The 23,625-nt window shown below is 38.7% G+C and overlaps 1 protein-coding gene across 5 annotated transcripts in view; it reads right to left on the bottom strand.

The window, feature by feature from the left end:
- Positions 1-648: 648 nt before the first annotated feature.
- The window catches only part of LOC130167624 (cytoplasmic dynein 2 heavy chain 1), a 112,970-nt gene continuing 89,993 nt past the window's right edge, over positions 649-23,625 (bottom strand). For all 5 annotated transcript variants that reach the window (XM_056373992.1, XM_056373991.1, XM_056373994.1 and 2 more), the window contains 11 exons: positions 20,728-20,803; positions 20,212-20,438; positions 19,133-19,237; positions 14,569-14,685; positions 12,328-12,435; positions 11,546-11,647; positions 6,523-6,612; positions 3,527-3,636; positions 3,348-3,429; positions 2,107-2,223; positions 649-1,431 (listed from right to left, as the gene is read on the bottom strand). In XM_056373992.1, the coding sequence (XP_056229967.1) occupies positions 1,270-1,431; positions 2,107-2,223; positions 3,348-3,429; positions 3,527-3,636; positions 6,523-6,612; positions 11,546-11,647; positions 12,328-12,435; positions 14,569-14,685; positions 19,133-19,237; positions 20,212-20,438; positions 20,728-20,803 (1,296 nt within the window). In that variant the 3' untranslated portion in view covers positions 649-1,269. The remainder of the gene's footprint in view (positions 1,432-2,106; positions 2,224-3,347; positions 3,430-3,526; positions 3,637-6,522; positions 6,613-11,545; positions 11,648-12,327; positions 12,436-14,568; positions 14,686-19,132; positions 19,238-20,211; positions 20,439-20,727; positions 20,804-23,625) is intronic.

Below are 23,625 nucleotides of genomic sequence, written 5' to 3'. Positions count from 1 at the left end.
ACACACACACACACACACTCACAAACATTTGTACAACTGTATAAATACAGATGAAAGAGAGGCCGATACAGAAAAAAAGACTTAATTAAGCCATCAATCAAATTTGATGCTCTTGGTTGGATTCATATACAAATACACTCACATACACATCTTACAAACCTCACACCCTCCCTTGTAGCTCTGTGGTCATCCATCACAGCTTTACTGACTCCACTCAACCTCAACTCAGAACCAATCACACAGAGGTTAGGGACTAACAGAGTTCTTGTGAATGTGTGAATGTGTGTGTGTGTGTGTGTGTGTGTGTGTGTGTGTGTGTGTGTACGTGTTAAGAGAGTGAGAGAGAACCACCATTTACTTTGAGAGCAGACACTGAGGCATATCATGCCTGTAAAGCCCGTTTCAGCAGAACTGAGTGAGAGGCAGAGCGAGCAGGGTGAACTGTGCTCTGCATTGTTTACTGTTGAACAGCTGTGACTACTGATAGTGTGTGGTGGAGGGTCAGCTTTGGTCTGAAACACACCTACACACCTACTATTCTCAACTTTACATTAATAAATAATGCTAAACTGAACTTAAATAGAGAGAGTTTCTCACCAACCACCATTCTGGAAGCATGCACATGTAAGTGACTACTACTACTACCACTAAAAGTTATAGCAATAATGACATATATTTCTGCTTTATTTTGAATAAATAATGTCCAAAAATACACATATGCAATAAAATAACAGTGAAAAGAATATTCAAGGCTAAAACCTTCAGCAAAATGCAACATGAGATTTGGATAAAGATGCTTTCTTCACAAGCTTTGTAAACAAACAAGAATTGCAAATGTACAGTTTTACACTCTTTTATGAAATGTATAAGATGAGTGGAGTAGTGTTTTATGACACTAACAACAGGAGAGCTCAGAGGTATTAAAGTGTATTACATACTGAGATGCAAGTAATATTATTTCTGTATCTCATTAAAGATGTTGCAGCTGCTCTATTTTGCTGTCTGGTCCATGAAAAGAAAAAGAAAGAATTATAATTCATGTATTAGTGTTGCTGTTAAACCAAAAAGTCCCTATTCCCCAAGTGTTTTTTTCCACTCTGGTCCCTTCACTTGTACCATATTATGCAAATGACAGTGACATAAAGTAACTGCATTACAGTTTTGCATTACAGTAACTGCATTACAGTTTTGCACACAAGTCTTAGTGTGTTGCCAAAAGCCCTTTTGTTACTGCCTCTATGTAGTTGCCCTCACTATGATGACATTCCTTCACTGTTGTTTGAGAAAGAGAGCAGCTCCAGTCTGTATCCACTGGTTAGGGTTCGTTCCACAGGGCAGGCAGATGTGTGTGACGACCTTCAGCCTCTCTGAGCTGGTATACAGAGGCAGCCAGATACTCTCCTCTGATGCAGCCGAGTCAGCAGCAGAGTTCTAGGATCGAAAGCATAACACACAAATTAATAAATGTCTTGACAGCTACTGTATATTTAAGTAGTTTACAAGTATTGGAACGACAAAAAGAACGAGAGGTGTTTCTCAGCTACCCCACTAAAACTAAACAATGATCAAATCTCCAAAGATCCCCATGTGAATGCAAGAGTTTATCATTCTGCCAGTGACACACAACTGCATTATACATCAGTGCCAGTTGTTTATATTATATATGTTTATCATATTGTAGATTACAAATAATCTAACTGCACTAACCACAAAAATGGTTCTTTGGGCCAGTGCCTGTCTGACCATGTTTCATGCAAATCTGATATGTCACCCAGAATACAGTCTTCCCAGGTGAAGCCAACTAGTGCTGAAATGATCAGTCAATTAATTGATTAGTCAATTAGCAGAAAATGACTTGGCAACTGCTTTGATTACCAATTAATCATTTGAGTCGCTTGTCAAACATTTACTGATGACAGCTTGTTAAATATGAGGATTTGCTGCTGTTTTATATAATTATAAACTGATTATATTTAGGTGTGAGACAAAACAAGCAATATGAGTATGTCACCTTGGACTCTGGTAAATTGTGATGGGCTTTTTTTATAGACAAAACAATTATGAAAATAACAATTAGCTGCTACCCTACAGGCAACAAATACAAACCTGTGGAACCCAGGCCATGTAGCAGGGCGGGACAGCTGACACACTGGGAGAGTCATGTTGATTCTCACAAAGATGGACACCATCAAAACTACATCCCTCCAACTGGAGACCTCCAACCTATAAAAATAAAAAAGAGTGAGGAAGACCTGGTGAGGAGCATTAGACAAGAGACGAGGAGGTAAAGACAAAATAAACAGTAAATCAACTTAAGAGTATGAGGAAGAAATAGAAAAGAAGCAGATTAAAGAGAAAGATGAGACAAATATGCCAAATGATCTAGTGAGAAGAAATGAAGAAAAGAGGCAGAGGACGGAGAGTATGTAAACAAAGGGAAATATGGAGCAAGAGAGGAAGACACACAAATTGCTGTCACCAGATTAATTAGCATGTTATGCACATAGTACATGAGAGAGACAGAGTGTTTTGTTAGTGAATCCAGCCCAGTGACTCAGGGATTTTCCACAGTAGGCCAGACGATAAAGGGAACTCTGGCATCAAGTTAGACATACACATACAACTACTCAATACCATACACCATAATCTGTGCGAGAAAGAAGCAAGAGAGTGAGTGAGAGACAAATCCAGAAAAAGCTGCAATGTGTGTATGCGTGTGTGTGTTTTTGTGCATGTGTGAGAGAGCTCATTGCTTCACAACAATTATCCCCTTTCTCTTTCACTGTCAGATGTCAGAGTATTTCCCTTCCCTCCCCACAGCTGCAGCCTCTTTTTGAGCACCCACACCCTTCCCCTCGGTCTTTGTATATTTTAACTAAGTGCATGTGAAGTTGTGCCAATCTTTATTGGCATGAAAGAAAAGGAACAAATGCCTAAAAGTATTTAAATTGTGGACAATACAATTATATTGGCCTTAAATCAATGAATGAATGGAATGGAAGGCAAACAAATGAAGAGTGAGGTATTGCACAGTATGTATGCTACCAGTGCTTTAAATGTAGGAATGTCTGTCTGTCAAATGCATCAAAAGCACAGGAGACCTGAGATTACTGCTGTCAAAGTCAGCTTTCTTTCTTACTCTGTTTTCTTCACTCTTTCAGCCTCTGCTTTCTTATCTGCATCAGTATTTTATTCTGGCAGTCTCTTACGACATTATTTTCCAATTATCACTCAGTCAGACTCTGCCTTGGTTATATCACCAGTATTCTGCAGCTGTATAGGAGTGGTATGCATCTGCTGTCTGTGTGCATGAACTGTATGTTAATGTGTGTTTCTGTTAATCCTACCTTCACTTGCAGTTTGGCCTGTGCAATAGGACTCCTCCATGATGACACAAACACCAAACTATCCATAGAGCACCCCATGGACCTAAAACCACAAAAGATGTTAACTTAAGTGCTCATGCTCATTCTGTGTCACAGGTGTGTACAGACACACACAGAAAACCACAAGTGTTCGGTGTTACCTGGCAGTTTCTTGTCTCAAAGCGTTGAGGAAGGTATCAGGGTGGAAGAGCTCAGACAGATCTATGGTGTCTGAGAGAAGAGCTTGTCTGCCTGCACGCTCCACCCAGCCCTGCATACACAGATATAAAGAAAAATGTATACAGACAGACAGACGGACACACACACAGATGGATACACAGATTAATGAACCAAAAACCTAGCAAATAACCAATAAAAAATCCAAGATAACACATAATTTAGGAATAAAATCAGTTTCACACAGGATCCAGGCAAAGCATTTAGTGGATCAATAAAAGATAATGAGAATACACACAATTTTCTTCAGTTCATGTGGTGAAATCTGACACAAATAGACCTGAGTCTTTAAGCATTTGCTCTAAATATTCACTCCGTCACCATGAATAGTTTGGTTATAGAAAATACACATAGCTAATATTTGTATTGTACTTAATGCTTTAAATCTTCATAGAGAACATCAACATGTGAGTGGAATAATCACAATTTCTGCCTGAGTCAGTGTGTATTTGTTAACAAGAGATAAAAAGAGTTACAAAGTGAGCAAGCAAAACATAAAGTCAATAAAAATGTGTGGCCCATAGAGTATTTAATGTCCCCTTACCATTACCTACTAATGCGCACACGCACACACACACACACACACACACACACACACACACACACACACACACACACAGGCATAAACATAAAGATTGATTTTTGAACATGTGTAGAGAGCCAGGGATGTGTGTGTACACTGCAAAGACAACAAATACTGAATCCACATAAAAGTTCTTAAACATGAAGTGTGGATCAGTATGACTGGTGATAGACCCCTCTAAGCCTTATCCAAAGTCCTGATCCAGTCCGCCTTATTCAGCAACAACTGCTTTGATCAGGTAAGCAGTTTCCTTCTGTGTCACTGCAAAAACTAGTCAGTTTTGTCAAAGGCGCAGCTCGGGATTTAACCTGATACGATATCTCATAATACAGCCCTAGTTCTTAGTTTGTATGTTTTTTCTTTGTTGCACAGTGGCACAACAACTGATCTCACTGCCCTTTTTACACTTTCAGCCAAGCTTATCATGATAGAAGCTTGTATGGCTGCAGTGGCCAGATTTGCCTTGAGAGTTGACATAAGATTGAAGGCTTGATCTACTCTGGGCCCTCTTTGCATTTTTTTTTAAACAGCTGAGCAGTTTTCTCTAAATCACCATAGAAACTAGTGGATTTGGAGGTCAGCTGAAGAAAATTGCTGACAAATAGAGGCAGAATGAGCAAACATCTGATCCAATCTCTATTATAAATGGATTCATTTTTAGCACAGCATCAGTCTGCACTGGCTTTAGAGATAAATTGGGATGAGCATTATACCGAGACAAAATATGCACATACTCCCACACACAGAGGAACATACTTGTAAGCAGATGCATGTGTGCACCATCATGCACACACACAGAGGCAGGCATGTGCACCAGAAAGATTTTTGGCCAGTGTGTGCTGGTACGCACAGTATTTATGTGCATATATGTGTGTGAGCATTTGAGTATTTTCAAGGTCGTCCTGGGTGCACTGCTGTGCTGTTAGCTCTTTATTCTTCAGCAGCTCCACACAGTAGCAGCTCTGGCCGACTCCGCCTTTATTAGACTGATTAGCTAACAGGACACAGACACTCTGCTAACAGAGATATCACTCAGTACTGATGGGCAGAAATAGACAGTTAAGGACAGTGTAGCCTCCAGACAGACACACATGAAGACAGATGGAGTGCAGGTAGACAGGGAGACTAGCAGACAGAGAGAAACAAGAGATGACAGGCAGACAGGGAGACATACACACAAACAGATGCGTAGGCAGGCAGGCAGGCAGGCAGGCAGGCAGGCAGGCAGACACAGGCAGTGAGGCTCGCCCACACGAATAATGAAATGCATCAAATTCACATAAAAATAAATAATTTCTGAATAAGTGTGTGTGTGTGTGTGTGTGTGTGTGTGTGTGTGTGTGTGTGTGTGTGTGTGCATTCTAGTCTGCCAGAGCATATTGAGGTAGGTGTACAGTCAGACACAGTCAAGAGGAGATGAGAGGAGTTTCAGCCAGAACCTTTATTTCCTGGCACCAACCTATGGCTGACACTTCCCAGAAACTCATAATAATCCCCTTTTATTTATGAAGCACTTTTGAAAACAATATTTTGGCATGCCTTTAGTCAATAGTTTGCTTATATCACGAAATAATTTTAATCTGAGCCATAAATTTGAAGTACTTAGTTTGGTCCTTGGACCTATGCGCAGCTAAAGGACTTTTGTCAGGTGAGGATACACTGCAAAGATTTGTGACCAAAAGGATTCCAGTGTATGTTTTACTACATCTCAGGTGCAAGGTCCTTTTCAAATAATTTGATACTAAAAGAAAATCCTACAATATTCATCACTACTGGAGGAAAAGGCTCCCAGTAGGACATAAATGCATGATGGATTTGGATCCCTCAATCATTATACCAATGTTGATTAGAAAACTCTTAGGCCTCTTAAGGCTTCTTCTCAAAGGGCATCTGGGACTTGTAACAACCAGTGAGGCTATTAGCAAACGCCTTTGCTACAAGTGCACAGAAAGTTCACCACTGATTTTTTTTTCTTCTTTTTTGCTGGAGACAAAGGTCCCCTGATAGTAGCAGTCCCATGTGAATTTCAGTCCCTGAAGGAATAATTAAATCTTAACCATGACATCTACCACAGACCAGATTCAAGATTGTTTAGAAATATAAAATGGTCACATGAAAGAAGTATGTTTTATTCACGTCTCCAAAAATAAAATGTACTGTCACAGCTAAAGATGCTTGCATGTCTGTGTTTGTCTTACTCCATGTGTAAATATGTATGTCTATTTATACGTGAGTATTCTGTGAAGGCCTGTGGAGAAAGGGAGGGAGAGAGACAGAGAGCGACAGACTGACAGAGAAAGAGAGTAGAGTACGTCTCTTTCTGTACACACGAGTTACCTGTATGGCGAGAGCCCGCGTTACCACAGCTCTGAGGTACTGCATTGGCTCCTCTGGTCCCTCCCATTTATTCTGCCATGTTGAAGGGCACTGAGACAGAAACAGGCATAGAGGGGAGGCGTTATTTAACAAACAAATTAAAAAAAACAAGTGTCAGCAGAAGGTAAAGTGAACCATGGTATTTTTGCTGTTGACATTCTGCAGTCAGTTATCTATGTGCTTCAGTCGGGTTGCTGCGTGGTCGACCGAATGGGCGTCTGTCTCACTCACTGAATGCGGCTGTCATCCCAGAGAGCCACAGTCACAGCGAGCAGCAGGACTGTAGATTCACTGCACTGTCTGCCTTCAAAAAATCACTAGATTTGTGCCGAGACTATCTTTTCTAAATAAAGTTTCTAAAGTGGTATTCAAAGGTGCTAAATTATGGGATGTCCTGATAGCACAGTGGTGAATGTGAATAACATGTGACCTCAACATCCCTGTATCTTTGTTGTATATCGTCCCCCTCTATCCTTATGGTTCCTGTCTCCTCTACAATCAGTAAAGATTACCACCGTCTCTAAGTTGTGCAACACAGACAGATAAACTTGACAACATTGGACCAAGTTGACTCACTCTGAAAGTATTCCAAATACACATTTAAACATTGTGTCACAAGAGGGCATATGCTCTCCTAGTCTACACTACAACTATGGTCTCACTAAAACATTATCTATAATATCCACATTTTCCATGATGTCAGCTTCTGATGTCAAAACAACAGGCATGCAGATGATTAAATCTCTGAAGTACTTGACTGACTATAGATATTATATTATATATAATATTGCATAAATATTTGACTTGTTACATTAAACTGAAATGCTACTCCAAGCTTCACAGTGACAAAGGACTCTTGCGCACACAAATATGGCAGTCTGTCTGGCTCATTGTGTTAATGCATGGTAAAGTTCCTTTGACTCACTTTAACCATCTGGCTGTGCCATTTGTCTCACACTAAAACTGTAGCAAAAGCCAAATTGTAGCATTTCACTCTTCTGGGTTGCACTGCCTCAGTGGTTTGGCAAAAAAAAAAGTCCACATAATGTCCACATAAAAATGACCAATGTTGTTGAGATTCCAAAGCAGGAAGTACGGTGAAAGTGTGGGTGAGGAGGATCTCTGACTACCAGTAAAGTTTAGTTTCCTTTGAAAATGACAAAACTCTTTCCTGAACCATACCTTAGCCATAGAGGTGGCTGATTACGAAACACTCATGTATAGTGTTGTTTTGAAATGCTGAAATGTTTCGTTTTGAAAGGCAATGACAAATGCAATATTGTGTGTAGGTGGCAAAGAAAGCTTCCCTCCAGAGACAACTGTTAACTCTGGAACAGGTTAGACAGTCTGTGTTGCTTAAATTGTTAAACAGAGATCAAAGATCTGCCTTTCACACACGCACATACACAAATATGCACAGTGGGAGATTGAGGGTTGAGAATTTGATGTTATTCAAGCTGGAAAGTCATAATGGAACTAAAAGGGACTTTGCATGTCTCTCAGCTGCAAGTCAACCATTCAGTCAGTCTCCTGCTGTGTGTGTGTCTGTATGTGTTTGTGTGTGTGTGTGTAGATAAACATGAAGGCTTAAGCGATGTCACTGAAATGTCTATGGTGCTAATACTAATGTTTTCTAATTATGAAAGGTTAGACAAGTTAATGATGCCAGAAAACAAATATAGTTCCAGATCTACTGGTGCCCACTGAAAGTGTACAAGAACACAATTTAAGTTATTTTCAGTTGCATTTAGTGAAAACTAAAACTCTAAAGGCTTAGAACAGTTTCAGATTAATCAAATCACATATTTGTTTAAATCCAAGACAAATGAATACACTAAGAGAGTGAGTTTTTTAATTTGATTCATATATATATATATATACTATATATAAATATCAATAAATACTCTCTCCAAAATTCAGTTTATTTGTGTTTTAGTCAATTCTTACTCACCCAATGAGGCTCAACCAGTTTGATTACACATATTATTTCACTCAGGAGGCATGCATATATTTTTGTATTGCAGCTCATTGCCAGAGCATTTAATTGGTGCAAATAATCTCCAAGGTAACTTGCTGAATTTCTCAGGTAGCAGCTGGGCTTTGCTGGCAAGAAAATGTTTTGAATAAGAACATTCCTCTGACCACTTTTTACTGAGATCCCCAGTTTGCCTGACAGTAACTGTGATGATAAAAACAAAACAAAAACAGCAGTATTGACAAGAAAATTATTCCACCTGGCACTGAAAAATTCACAGATAAAAGATATTGTTTAACCTTTAATCAAAAAGCTAGCCCTGCATCAGTCTTCATGTCTTGATATTAATGATCTTTCCACTGACTAAAGGCAGTGCTGATATTTATTTCTGTTTTGCAGTGCTGCTTACCACTCTCCTCTGATGCTTGGGTAGTTTCCAAGTATCTAATTATTTTTTACTGCACAGCTGAGGAGAGGGGCAATGGAGCTGATCTCTCCAGAGCTGTGCCTGCCATACTTTTACAATATTACAACCCCAAATGGTCCATTTTCCAAATACATAAATCACATTACCAGCTCTTTCTCTTCCTCTTCGCTGGTTGAAACTTGGCTAATCAGTAATGGTTGGTTAAATTAACATCTTGTGTTGTCATGCTATTTCTCAACAGTAGCAACAACTACCTGTAAACTAACGTGGAAATATTATATGTAATTACAATTTGAATTATTTGTTGAATAAGTTGAATAAATAATGTTTCACTGTTCCACTGTTATGGTCCAGCCAAAAAGTCAGACAGGTAATGTTTTATCTGGCATATAAGTGTTTGGGATTGAATGATAAACTGTACACAGTAAAAGATGTGTACTGGTATGGACCAGTATTTACACTTTACAATATAACAGCAGACAATGTAACTTCCTACATGTATTACACTTACCTTAGTGTATTTCTGTCAAACTATTTCTGCTATAATGGATGCTGGAGGATTATATTACTCTAAATTGTGCAGTCACAAAGAAGTGCTAGACTGCTTTACTTGTAATAAATTCTAATGCTAATGAGTGCTGAGTCTCATAGCATCTGCACACTTTCACACAAATTAATATAGTTATGAAATTAACAATCATCTTAACCACTGACTCAAGATAAAATAATATATAGAAAGAAATAATCAAATTAAATTTTGGTTGCTTCATTTCACTTGGTCGCGGCATGTTTTCTTCCTTCCTAAGACGGAGCAAGTGCTGTGTCATCTTTATGACAGTGATGTAAAATGCTGTCATTTGGGGCCACAAAAGTCATTAGGTTTGATATTCTGCTGGTAGTAAATTTAATATGTGTCAAGAATTTTGTGGCTTGGCAACATGTACAGAAGCATCATCAAAGGTGACAGCTGCTGCTGCTTTTTCTAAGGTTCCATTACGTTTTTCAGCCAATGATACTCTTGGCAATTATTGGTCAATATAGTGTGATTTAGGTCTGTAGAAGTCCTTCATCTCTGAAAGAAACTAGCTTTCAGTCTGGAATAATGTTTTAGGTCATAATTAATCATCGTAATTTATAAAACATGCTATGGTAAAACTATACAAAATTTCACTGCCCTACAAAACTAATGTGCATCTCCTTGATTATCAGTCAGCTCATTAAAATGCATTTTGATTGTGCACAACACAGACAGAGAGGACGTCTTAAAATTGGCCCTAGGAAGGATCATCATTTCATTGGGTCACTGATGTTTTTTTTTTGTTGTTTTTTTATCAGATAAATTCGAAGGAGGGAAGCAATGGTAAATTTATGATGAGAGCTCATCAGTTTTATATACTAGGCAGTTACATAGGTCAGCCATAAAGCACTATAAGGTGTCCTCATTTGTGGAAACTCCAAACAGATGGACATAAAGAAACATGGAAATCTTACATTTTTAAAATCTCTTTTGGCTGATGTGAGTATGCTAGGTCTACTGAGATTGTGAGTACTGATTTAACAGTGGATTGGAACTATTGCATGGTTGAGGTGTTATGATAAACATTTATATTGGAACCTTGTTTTTAGGTTTTTGTTTTAATTTTATCTTACATAATGCATTACAAGGGAATATAGTTTGGTGAACTGAATATCATTTTGATTGTTTTATTTATGATTTTGCATGTTGTTATTGGAAAAATACTGTGCATCAATACTACCATATTAATTTAAACTATATCACAGTAGTAATTTCATAGCCTTGGTATTAGTACTAATTGTAGTGAAGGGATATGTTAGAAGGGAGCGATATAAGGAAAGAGGTAGAAAACATGAGAGATAAAAACTGGAGAGAGATTGAGATGAAACTAAAGACTGCTGATTAAGATAAAAAGAGAGAGAAGGAAAGCAGTGGAGAAGGAATGATGCCCAAGGCTATTCTCAGGAGATTACAAACATAGAAGGAGTAAAAGGTTGATTGTGTATCTCTCCTCCTCTACCTCACCATATCCCCTTTGTCTAATCTCAGCCTGGGGACACACATGGGGATACATGCTGTGTTTCCTAGATGTCTACAAGTCACCTCAGTACACCGTATGTGTGCCTGTTGACTGAACTTCATCACAGTGTGGAAAAGATTTTACACTTCACCTCTAAAACAATATAGTCAAGATAAAAAATTCAGACAGATCTACTTATATATTCTATTATTACATGAATCAAAGATACAAACAATGTCCACAACTGTCGGTGGAGAAAATATGTTGAATCACAAATGACTTCCAAGAAGAAAGGAATAGGAAGGCTGTGGATAAGTGGGTGAAAGTCAATCTCACTATTTCGTTTTAATTTATTTTCACAATTAGATTATGATGAGCTCTAATTATATTCCCTCTTGAAAACACACATACACAGAACAGCAGAAACTGTAAGTGCCCACAAACACAAACCAGCATGCTCTTGCTAACTCAATATTTTCACATACAACATCTATGCATCTCAGTTTATTTCCCCTTGACTCCCTTTCTTTCTCTCTTCCTTCTTACCTCTTGATTGAGCAGGGCAGTGGCCAGTTTTTGGACTTCAGGAGTTAGAAGTTGGGTCCCTCTGATGACCTTGCTCAATGCAGCCAAGGATTGGTGGATACTCTGTAACAACACTTAAATATAAGCGCACATAGATTGCAGTTTTCAGTAACTAACAGGCCCAGTCACCAGCTGTCTGAATTGCTAGTAATCGAGATATGTAGTTAGTGAAGTAGTAGAGATGTAGTAAGTGATCTTTCTTTTCATCTTCATCTTTTCATTTGATTGCTTCATAATAAAATCTAATCCAAATGAAGAAAATTACAGTATATGAACTGGCAGAGCATTCACTAAATAAAAACTGTAATGCCGCACAGTACCTTTTTTATTATGAGAATGCACATTTCAGTGCCACCTGTGGTTTTACCCAATTCCCAGAATAACAGTCACATACAGACTCCTGCTAAAAATGTCTATTCCACGGGAAGACGAATTACACAATCTGGCAGTTTATAATTCACTCAGGCATCTTCGTGAAGCAATGCCCACTTTCTGTAATTCTATACCATTTTAACATATCTATCTCATTTATATTGCAAGGTACAATCCATGCAATTTGATGAAAGCTTTGTGCCCAAACACAAATGGTAGGTGAGCACCACTCAAGGAGAATTTGTTTTGACAAAGTTATTTAGAGATAGCAGTCATTTTTTGAACTATATCACAACTCTGTGTATCATTTAAAATACTACAATCATGTAAAAATATTTGTCATTTGTACGGTCACAGATTATCTGACACACCTGGACCAAGCGGATGGCGTTGAACTGCTCCAAACCAATGAATGACAAGATTGGTGACCCATGACCTTCGGTAGGTGGGGCCACCTTCTGATGGATCAGTGTAGAGCCCTGATAGATAGGCAGTAGACAAACAGAGAACCATATAGGCATACTGACAGAAAAATAGATTAAATGGGTACATAGATAGACAGAATAAATATATACAGTAGATAGATAGGGAAGGCCAGAGAGATATATAAAACTGTCATGTTAAAAAACATAATTTCCCAGGACAGACACAGACAGAAAGAGAAAGAGGGGGATAAAACCGAGCTCAGGGAAGGAGAAAGATTTGTTTCTTCTACATACTGTGCAGCAAATATAATTAGATGATTCTCATTCTAATAACCTTGGCCTATGGTGCTTAAAGGCTGGATGTATAATATTGTACAATTATCCCACCATTGCTTTATGTCCCTCTTATCACAGGAACACTGTTAACAATACATCAACCAATCAGTCTACTCAAACTGGCTGCTACACAGTAGTATGGATATAGTATTATTTAGAGTAAGATGCACAATGCATTTTGTATCTTTTTTCATTTAAATTACTTCTTCCAATACTACAATATATCTTCCTAGTGTTCCCTGTGGATTTTCTTAGATCACAATACATTAACTAAATCCTTCCATCCATGTTTCTTTCACAATAACAAGCAACCAAATAGGAAACTGTTTCTCTCTCTCACTGCAGAGCAAACCAGAGGGACAATTTGTTTACATTAGTTAATATAGAGTTCTACTGTAAGTACACCAAGTGTTTATTAAAACAGAAAAAAACAAATGTGCACAAAAACAGATATTTTGTTGTATTCTGTTGCAGATATCACCCTCTGTACCTGCAACATATTTTGTTTTCCACATATCTACTCAGTAAGAGGCAGTAGAGGAAAGAGAGGGATAGTCAGACTGTAGGATAGAGGAGTGGAGACAATGAAGAGCGAGAGATAAATAAGACAATGAGAAAAAAAAGCTGGGAGGCTGGGATTCAGCTCGTCTACAGCACTGCTATTATCTCTATTTAAAAATGTGACTTAACAGCCAAATAAACAGTCTCTGCTGTCTCATGCATCTCCCCTCAATCCAGACAACATAAAGATCAAAGTAAATATACATATCTGCATACACACAGTTTACAGACACAGACATGCAAATGCATACTGAAAAAGGCACTTGGTCATACATACTGACACAAAAGCACGAATATACACACTCATACAGATGCACGAACGAAGTGAACACTAACCTTCATACACACAAAGACATACAAATAATGAACATGCACAAGCACATGCACTCAAGCTCCACATTGGAGAACAAATATCCACTGATGGTCAAACACAGAGGGTTAGCTAATGACCAAGGGCCAGTTAATTGAAAGAGGTAGATTGTGATCTATGGGAAGCTAGCTGGTGATACAGTGGGAACAATTAACACAGTCAATCATTCTCTGAGTAAGTACAAAATAACTCTGCCTGCAAGGTACTGAGAGAGAAAATCAGAGAGAGAGACAGAGGAAGAGAGAGGGAGGGAAGGAGGCACAGGCGCAAATGAGATAAAAGGAGAGGAATAACATTTGTGATTTACAGCATGAGAGTGAATAAAAGAGAGGCAGAGAGAGAGAACAGGAATATGGTTGCTAAATTATTTAATGTAGAGGTAGATGTCATTTTGATTTGAAAAGGTGCCGGTCTCCAGGCAACTGCACACAGCAGCGCTGCCTGACTAGGCAAGCCAGTGGCTATCACACACAGTGCTCAATTAGACTCCACTAATTTCCAATTAGCTTTCACGGCTTTTAATTTAGATTAGTTGCTGCTGCATGGGCAATGTAAAAAAAACATGATTTCGCATACAAATAAAGACTGGCATGGAACCATCAAAGCTTGAAAAGCCCTACAATTAAATAAAAAAGTGGAATTTCTCACAAATCAATAGTAAATACTTAGCAGATACCATGAGTTTGATGACAAAGATACTTTCCCATTCACTCAAATGGGACAGTGCTCTCAGACTTTAGGACCCCACTGTATGTAGGCATTTACCAATTTTAAAATGTTAGGTTTTGACAGCAAAAGTAAATCATTCATTTCAGGGATGCGGGAATTAATGTATGGACTCCAGGAATCTTAACACGGTATTACACAGTTTAGAGAATTGATTAAAAGTTAAAAAGAAAACTGAAGAAAAAAGAACTGACCTGGTTGAGTTTCTTCCATAAGTTGAGGACAGGTGAAAGTCCATTCGACCAGAGCTCCCTGTCAAACTTTGACCCAGTTGCTACTGAGCGACTCAGGACACGCAGTTGGGAAATCACCTGTGAATCGATCAATTATAAACACAAACAAATGAATCAATTGAGCAAAGGTGTTGTGGAAGTCACACAGAGATACTGGTTTCCTGAATTTGTTATCTGCATGTTGCATGCACTCTTTTAAAAGGTCACCACAAAACAAATCTAGACGCCGAAGCTGCTTGCAACTTCCTTAGACACAGAGGTGTAACGGATGTTGAACACCTTCATAGGTTGGTAAAAAAGATATGTGTAGTATTTACTACATCACACCTGTCTTCTGTGAAAATATGAAAAATGTCAATAGAATAAATACACACTTTTACTAATTTAACTCAAAAGAAAAGTATGATGGAAAAAAATAAGATAGAATAAAATCAATGTTAGTTCTTAAATACTGTAATAGAATGTCATGTACATTTCTGGTGGCTACACTCTCCAGTGACAGTCAACACTGTTTCAGGTCTGGGAATATTACATGTGAAAAAAGGCCAAACCCCAAACACATCTACTAACAGCTCCTTACACACCTAATCAAACATGCTTAGCTTCAGGCCTTGAGTCCTGGATAGTGCTCTTATCTAGACTCAAGTGTGTGTGTTTGTGCAACTCTGTATATGTGTGTGTTGTGAGGAAGGCAAAGTGTCTGATAAATGGCTTTCATTTGGTCCAGGAGAACTCTTTACTAACACCTGCTTTATCTTCTCTGCTCAGGAGGGAAAGTGTGTGGATATGTGTGTGTGTTTGTATGGAAGAGGAAGAGAGAGAGAGAGAGAGAGAGAGAGAGAGAGAGAGAGAGAGAGAGAGAGAGAGAGAGAGAGAGAGAAGAAGGAAGGATAAAAAACAGATAACTAATCTAGAACTTCACCCTGAGAGCAGTAAAAATGAGGGCAGCTGAGAATGGAGATTTGGAATATATTGGGGTTCGAATGTAAAGGGATTTAAATATATTAAGATTTATCCTTATCTCAACCAATGACTACCAGGCAGCAACTGCATTTACCGTCATAACCAACTGGAAAAGAAAAAGTTACCAGGCAACGTCTATGTGCAAGGAAGTCAGTATTAAACGCACTAGGTGCAGTCAATTTAGTTAAGGCTATCACTTTAATTGAGTGTAATCCGGGTTTAGGGATCAAGGTTTTTCATCAGGGGACTAGGTCTCATGTCTTAGTCAAGATGATGTTCAATAAAGACATCTACTGAGCAGAACTTTGTTTAAAAAAAAAAGAGGATAACAGAAAGATATATTACTGAACTTAACATATTCAAAAACAGAGATCTGTAGTTTATTCAAACAAGATGGGGGAAAAAATTATTCATTGCTAAACAAATTGTATTATAATATAATAATATCCCAATGATTCATTTCTACTTGCTACTCTCTGCTTATACACATCACAGTCATCTTTCACTGCACATAAAATCACATTATGCACACATATATCATACATTGAGTCTGTAAGACAAAAATGATCTGCATTATACATTTAAAACCATTCTGACCTATTTTGGATCATTCACACTAAGATTATGCATTTGTTTTAAATGGCACCCACCGAGACTTGTGGTTCAGTGTGTGTATGCGGTTAAGTGCCCAACCCACAGACGGTGACAAGGGTCTTTAGGGAGAGGAGAGGGCAAACATTAAGGGAAAAAAGAAAAAAGAAGACAGAGAGAGAGAGAGAGAGAGAGAGTGAGAGAGCGCATGAAAGTGACAGTGACAAATGACAGCAGGAGGGGAGACAATGACATACGGGGGAAGATAGGTGGAAAGAGAGACGCACAGTAACACACAAACACAAGGCCTTGTGGGAGTTGTGTGAATTAAACTAGGTTGGTGGTTCCAGTGATCAGCCGACTACACTGAGAGTATGAATGGACTTAAATACATTAACACCCACATGGGGATGTACACACAAGTTGTAATGGTTCATTGTAGTTTAAGAGGGCTTGCTGAGGATAATTACACATAGAAAGACACATAAAAACACAAAAATACCAAAACCATCTCAATCTGTCCATCCTATCACTCCCTTTCATTTTTGCTCAATTTCCATGCAAAGGTGCATGAAGTTCTCTTATGAAAGAAGTGATTTTGCCCTTGTTATAATATGTATATATATATGTTTGTGCCATTTTGTGCACATCATACAAAAAATGAAAAGTTTGTCACAAAAAGTGACCAGTGCAGTCATGCACCTTTTACTCAACATCCTGTTTCTCTCCCTTTGGATTGTGCCTGAGTCTTTCATTTTGTTGCAGTCTCTCTCTCATAAACGTATGCACACACCACCATGACAGTGAAAGAACACATTTGGTGTATGCGTGAGGCTGTGTTGCGTTGAGTTTCATCAGAATCTGCAGTGACCATCAACTGCACACAGACACACACACACACACACACACACACACACACACACACAGTCATACATGTGAACACACTCACAAATGATAATTATTCATGACAATATGAGCATAAATATTGCAGACAATATACACCTCACGTGTTTCATTGGAAAAATTGTTCCCACATACAGTGCAAACTATCAGAGATGCATGCATGCACACATGCCTCAGTGTTCTTGTATTGATCCTACATTGCTTAACTCCATTCCCTTGCCTCTAATCCAGGGTCCCTCAACATTTTTGTGTTTAAGTATCTTGATTACAGAGATGTAAAGTTGCATAATTAAGGGGTATGCAGTGAGCTCAAAAACTGACATTTCAATTGTTTTTTTAATTTATTTTTTATATTACACATACAAATATATCAGTCCTAGAAGTCATTGGTGACTTGTCTCCATGTCAAGTGAATCCAAGGTTGAGAACCTCTGCCCCAACCTTTACACCTACACGTCAGACCTTAACCTTTTGGCCACTAATACACTTTAAACAAATCATCTTTTTCATTTTTGCAGACTGTTAAACAATGCACTGTTTGTTACAGTTACATCATTGCTGCAGTGTAGAAATTTTAAAATCAATTTACAATTACAAACATGATACCACGCAATGACAATATAACCTTGACAACGATAAAAGCAGACATGATTCACTGTGATGGATTACCCATCTAAACCTGGTTTCATGTCTCTGCAAGGTGAATTTTATGTTGTAGTGAAATAAATGGAAACGGATGGCTGCCTGGTATAATACTTTAACCTTAAATTGAAGTCCTGACCTTAAAATAAACTGCTTTTATACTTCCAGAATGGAGGTACCGAACCCTAGGTTTGTGGGATTGTTTGAAGGATAAACACACACATGTACTAGCTCACATACTAACATACTCAAATACACACACACACAAACAAAGTAAATTGATAAAACACACACAACTGCAATGTCATAGAGTGTAACAGCACGGGTTTCACCTGCAATCTGGTAGAGTAATCACTCTGTAATTTAAACAGTAATTAGGAGTTAAATTGCCTTTCTGGATGAAGAGTGGAGTAACAAGGCAAAAATAGTTGAAGTTGAAAAAGTGAAAAACTGAGACTGAACCTTTGGCAGGAAATGCTCGTTTGACTTGACTCACTGAGTGGAGCTTTGTTCAGAGCTTTATAAGTTGGAAAACACCAGTATCTGTGCTGACCAGCTCTTCTTGTCAGAGAAAACATCTTCACTGAAACTGCTGTTTGCAGTTTTCTTGCCTGCAACTATGTATAATAACAATACACCACAGTGTTGTAACAAAACCAAGGTGTAATACGTTAAAATTAATAAACTATCTTGAGTGGTTGTTCTTAATATAACAGATACTGAACAACTTATTGGTTCTGATACCTAATTTTGATGATCAGCATAGGACAGCCCTAATACACACAATGGACATGATGCAGAAAGGCAAATTACGGAGATGGATGTGAAGTGTTTCTACTTGAGTGAGAAATTTGCACTGACTCCATTGCTGATTTCACTTACATTACGAGAATAGGCAAGAATAAGAATAAGCGAGATGAAGCTTTGCATTCAGTGTGAATTCACCTTAATGGCACACATGACCGAGGCAGAGGTGGCATTACTTAGGATTAGCCCAGGCTGTGCACTGCGTATGGGTGATGTTTCTGCCCTTGGGTCATCAATGTCTCAGACTCAACTTTTTCATACAATCCTTGGTCCCTTTGTATGCTTTGAGTACATTCATAGGTAACTTTGCTTATGTGTGCACTGGCATGTATGTGAATACAGTACATGCTCATTTGTAAGCATGTACTGTACGTGCATGTGTGTTGATGAATGTGCTAGTGTGCATTCCTGTGTGTTTATGAGTTAGAGAAAGTGCATGTCTGTATATGTGAATTTACCTGTGTGTTCTTGTGAGCGTATGGCAATAACTGTGTGTATGCATATGCCTCTGTGTTATTATTTCTGCATGTGTGAGGTAGAGATGTTTGTATGAATTAGCAGGTGCCTGTATAGCTGTGTGTGTGTGTGTGTGTGTGTGTGTGTGTGTGTGTGGTTGCACCTGGGAGCTGATGATTCTCTGGGAGGATCTCTCTATGTTGGCAGGCAGACCAAAGAATGCAGGTCTGTCATCCTCTGGGAGATTCTCTATTACGCTGCGGTAGTCCTGGGAAGACACACAGACACGTGCATATGACACACAGCAATGCACCCACATGCACAGATAGAAAAACAGTCTCACAAAGAGTGAGAGACAGAAGGAGAAGATGTACTGTAAGTATGCTGCCTGAATCGGTCATGGCTCTAAGACAACAGACAACTCCACAACAGTTTTACATTTCCAAGCAAACTGTGCTATAAAACTGAGATGATAACTTACAGCATGCCGGTTTGCTACGTGTGATTATGGGTTAAATAATTCTATATTGTCCTTAATTAAGTGTGTTGTTTGCCTAGTTTGATGCTGTTTCAGTAACAATATTCATTTAGTACAAAAAAGTACTTGAAAGGCATGAATAATTAAAACTGAACTCCCACTTAATAATTTGTACAAACAATTTGACAATTCTAAAATATAGATTTCCTTCTTTTGCTTAGCAAATGGTCTCTCAATGGCTTTGCAGTATACTAACTTATTCTAGTAGGACTTCAAATGAACAGACATCTAATAAACAGTTTTGGGCATATACACCCACTTATTGTTTTATGTATATTAAGCTGCATCCACAGAATGCAAACTACATGCAAAGCAACACAAAAGCAACACACAATGGGTAAACTTGAGGGAAATTAATGGCATTTATTTGTAGTAGCTACTTTATAAACCAAGTTAAAAATTAAGCTAGCACAACACAGGCTAATAAAATTTCAATACTGACCAAACCACAAACACTAAATCTAGTCAATGAAAAGCTTGGCAGCATTAACTCAAGTCTATTTCTTTGAATTGTTTTTGCTTCTTTGCCAATGCACCTGGGACTATTAGGGTGTGCGTACACTGCAGAGCACCTTAAGCTATTCAGTAAAAAAAAAAAAAAAAAAAACACTGCAGTGCTCATTTTTTTCTCTGCAGCTTGAATTAATTCCTTTAACATGTTTAAGAGCCCTTCATACAGCACTGTATGTGTCATCACAACCTACCAATATGGAGCAAGAGTTTGGGAGGCTGATCTGAGGTGGAAAGAAGCGTGTTCCTCCTCTGCTCCTTCTCTGACCGGCTGAGAGGGAGGACGAGAGCAGGAGTGCAGAGAAGAACTGCTCAAGGTAAGAACGTAAGATGCGGAGGTCAGAGGGGTTGTCGATGCGTCCACCATAGATGGCACTCTCCAGCAGGCCATGGACAAACTCCCACTGGAAAGCTTTACCGCCTTGGAGATACCATGACACAAAGGCAAAGAAAAAGCTATAAACGTGTGCACAGAACCGTACATACAGGAAGGCAGAGAAACACAAGAACACAGCATACTGTATATACACAGTGCTTTGAAATGCAAATGCTGAGTTCCCGAGGTCATGCTCTATCAGGGGTGGTGTAAATTAAAGAGGCAATTGGTTAAAGATCCCACAGATTCCAGTTCTCATTACCATGTGTGTTGAAGAGGTTAACAATAAAGCAAAGCTGTCCAATGCAGTCTGATCTGTTACCAGCTCTCTTACCTTCAAAAAGCCTATCAATGATCTCAAATCCAGCACGAAGGTCCGACAAAGAAAACTCATAGAACTTAGTCCAACCCTGGGTAAAGCAGAAAAGGAAGAAAATATGATATATTTATTTCACTGATTGAACTTGAGTGAGCTCAAGATATCAAGAACTAATGGGTTTCTTTTAAAAGACTAACAGATGGCATTCAAAATGTATTAACTTTCTTAATCTTATAATAACTGTATAAGCAAGTGTAGTCTTCACAAACATGAGAGAGAAATACCTGTATGCTACTCAGTACACAATGTGTTATAGGTTGATTTATCTTTCAATCTGATGAAATGCTGTGGCTCTCATTTTCAGGGTGAATATTCATTATGTGTATTAGTGATAGTTGAAACTGTTAAAACAACTTACATTCACACACTTTTACTTGCCTCTGTAATAACCTGCTCAAATGTAACAGTTACACTCATTGACATATTTCATAAGCAACACCAGCCCAAACATAAAGCTGTAATAAAAGGGAAAATCTGAAGTGGCTGGTGAATGAAGGCGACTGTATACCATTACCATTAGATTATCATTCACTTCTGAAACCATCATCCCGAAACTATCTGGTCACAAGCAAATCTCCCTTACAATTAGTGGATAAATCACAAAATTAGCACCTGCCCTGTCTAGTTTTTGAACAAATAAAGACAGGCCCATGTGTGTATGAACACGTTACACTATGCCTGACATTCATGTTACTCACATATTATCACAATATTGACCATTTCAGGATTAAAACATAACTGAGTGTGAGGGCAGTCTCGGTTTGTGAGTGTCACACTTCACCGCTATTCAACAGTAATCTGCCTACTGATGCAGTAGGTGGACGAGGTGAGTGGTGGGGAAAAACTGTGTGGGCATGTTTAGTTAGTCTTTGAATGATTAAGTGTACGTTGTTGTATGTTCAGTGATTATGTGCTTGAGTGTGTTTTCACAGAGTGCGTTGGGGCATGGTTCTACTGCGTTTGATAAATGTGTTTATATATGTATGAGTGAGACTGCAGATTGTGCTCATGCATATGTGCAGTTGCAACACGTACATAGCGGCTGCTTATTCAGTGATTGATTCAGCGTATGAGACTTATACAGGTGAGTGTGAGCTTTCTGCTGCTGCAGCGGCTCTGCTTTGATCACACACACACACACACACACACACACACACACTTACACTTACATGTTCTATTTCTCTCTCAGTGTCTCTTCCTGTCTTTTTAAATGAAGTGGTTTTTGCACAGGCATGTAAAAAGGGTGAAATCCGGGACAGAATAAATGAGAAAAGGAGTGAGGATAGATGAAGTGAGAAGGGAGTAAGTGATGGTGGAGTGGACAAAAGGAGCTGTGACTGTTGTTCTTGGATGAGAAACAACATTACCATCTCAAATGAAAACACTTACCAGATATTCAGTGATTGAGAGAGAGACAAAAAGAAAGAGAGAGACAGGGCAACACCAAGGCCAGGGAGGGTGGTTGTTAAAAAGAAAATTAGAGGAAAAAACAAGTAAGCAGAGTAAAGTGAATTAATTTAAGGAAGAAGGAACAGAGAGACAGAACCCCAGGAGACACACAAGGATGCTGTATGCTAGTTATGTAGGTTTACATTGTCCTCTTGGGCAATCAATACTTTTTTCTTCAAGCAACTCCACAATGAGGGGGATGGTTAAGGGGGAGTAATGGGACCAAGCCTGAAGGAACAGGAGAGACAGCGAGAAAAGAAACAAGTGTGCAAAAGTTGTGGCAATTTAATTAAAAAAACATGTTCCTTGCTATAGTTCCACTTTGTGTTTTGATTTACTGAGTGTTGTGATTGTGTGCTGGTAAGCTGACCAACCCCCCCCCCAAAAAAAACTACCTGCTGTAACTGCAGACAAATCTTATTACTAGATTAGACAGACCACTGTGAGGCATGGCTGCAGTACACACAGAGACAAATGAGTACCAGTGTACCATGACACTCTGCAACTCTCGCATGCTACCAAACTGTCAAAACAACTGTTTAAGCTGACAGGTGGTAACATGACAAAGTCAAATGTAGCAAGTAAGAAATTACAGGTGCCAACCATGTCTTTTCTTTTGCCTTTGTTAAAATACATGTGTCTACATGTTTGAATTTGATTAGTTTGGACTCACACTGCTCAACCACAAACCAAGCAGCACTAATAAACAAAAGCCAGAGATGAAGCTTTGTTTAGTGGACTTAAACATAATGGTGTTCCTTCTCACAGGTGATCAGGTAAGAACACATGCAGAGGTTTTGAAAGAACAAGTCACTACTGGCTGTCAGATGTCAATGTTTGCCTAAGTTAAATACTTTAGTGTTTCACTGATCTACTCTAAATACGATAGATTTGAGTGTACCCTAACTGTAATATGAGCACTTGACATAAAAAACTAAGTTATGTAAATACCCACTTTGGTTGAAAAACATTTAAACAAACCAATGCATGCCCCTCTTACTCCACAATATAAAGGCATACCACCCGATCATACTGAGATAGGAAGATACAGAGCGATAGCTCAAAACAAGCTAGTTTGTAGAACACGTTGTTGTTGTTCTGGACAACCACAGTCCAGGACATGGTGGAAGTCCTGCTGTTAAACATTGTGGCAAGCCATGATAATTGTTGAAATATGGGGATAACAATGCACAAAATAGATTGTTTGAGAGAGATGTTCTACTCTTGCATACGTTCTCACCTCTACACACCTGGCCAAATGCTGTGTGAAGTGGGTGTGAATGTTGGATTGTCCACCTCGGAAAGTTACATAAATTGTGTGATGTTTCGAGAGATAAGACAAAATGATGTGACATGTAGATGATGAGAAGCCAGAGAACCACCCAGTGTCCCAATGTGCACCTA

This window comes from Seriola aureovittata, chromosome 4 (genome assembly GCF_021018895.1).
Source record: "Seriola aureovittata isolate HTS-2021-v1 ecotype China chromosome 4, ASM2101889v1, whole genome shotgun sequence".
In the NCBI taxonomy this organism is placed as follows: domain Eukaryota; kingdom Metazoa; phylum Chordata; class Actinopteri; order Carangiformes; family Carangidae; genus Seriola; species Seriola aureovittata.
Note: the sequence above shows the minus strand (reverse complement) of the source record. Positions and strands in the feature narration are given on the sequence as shown.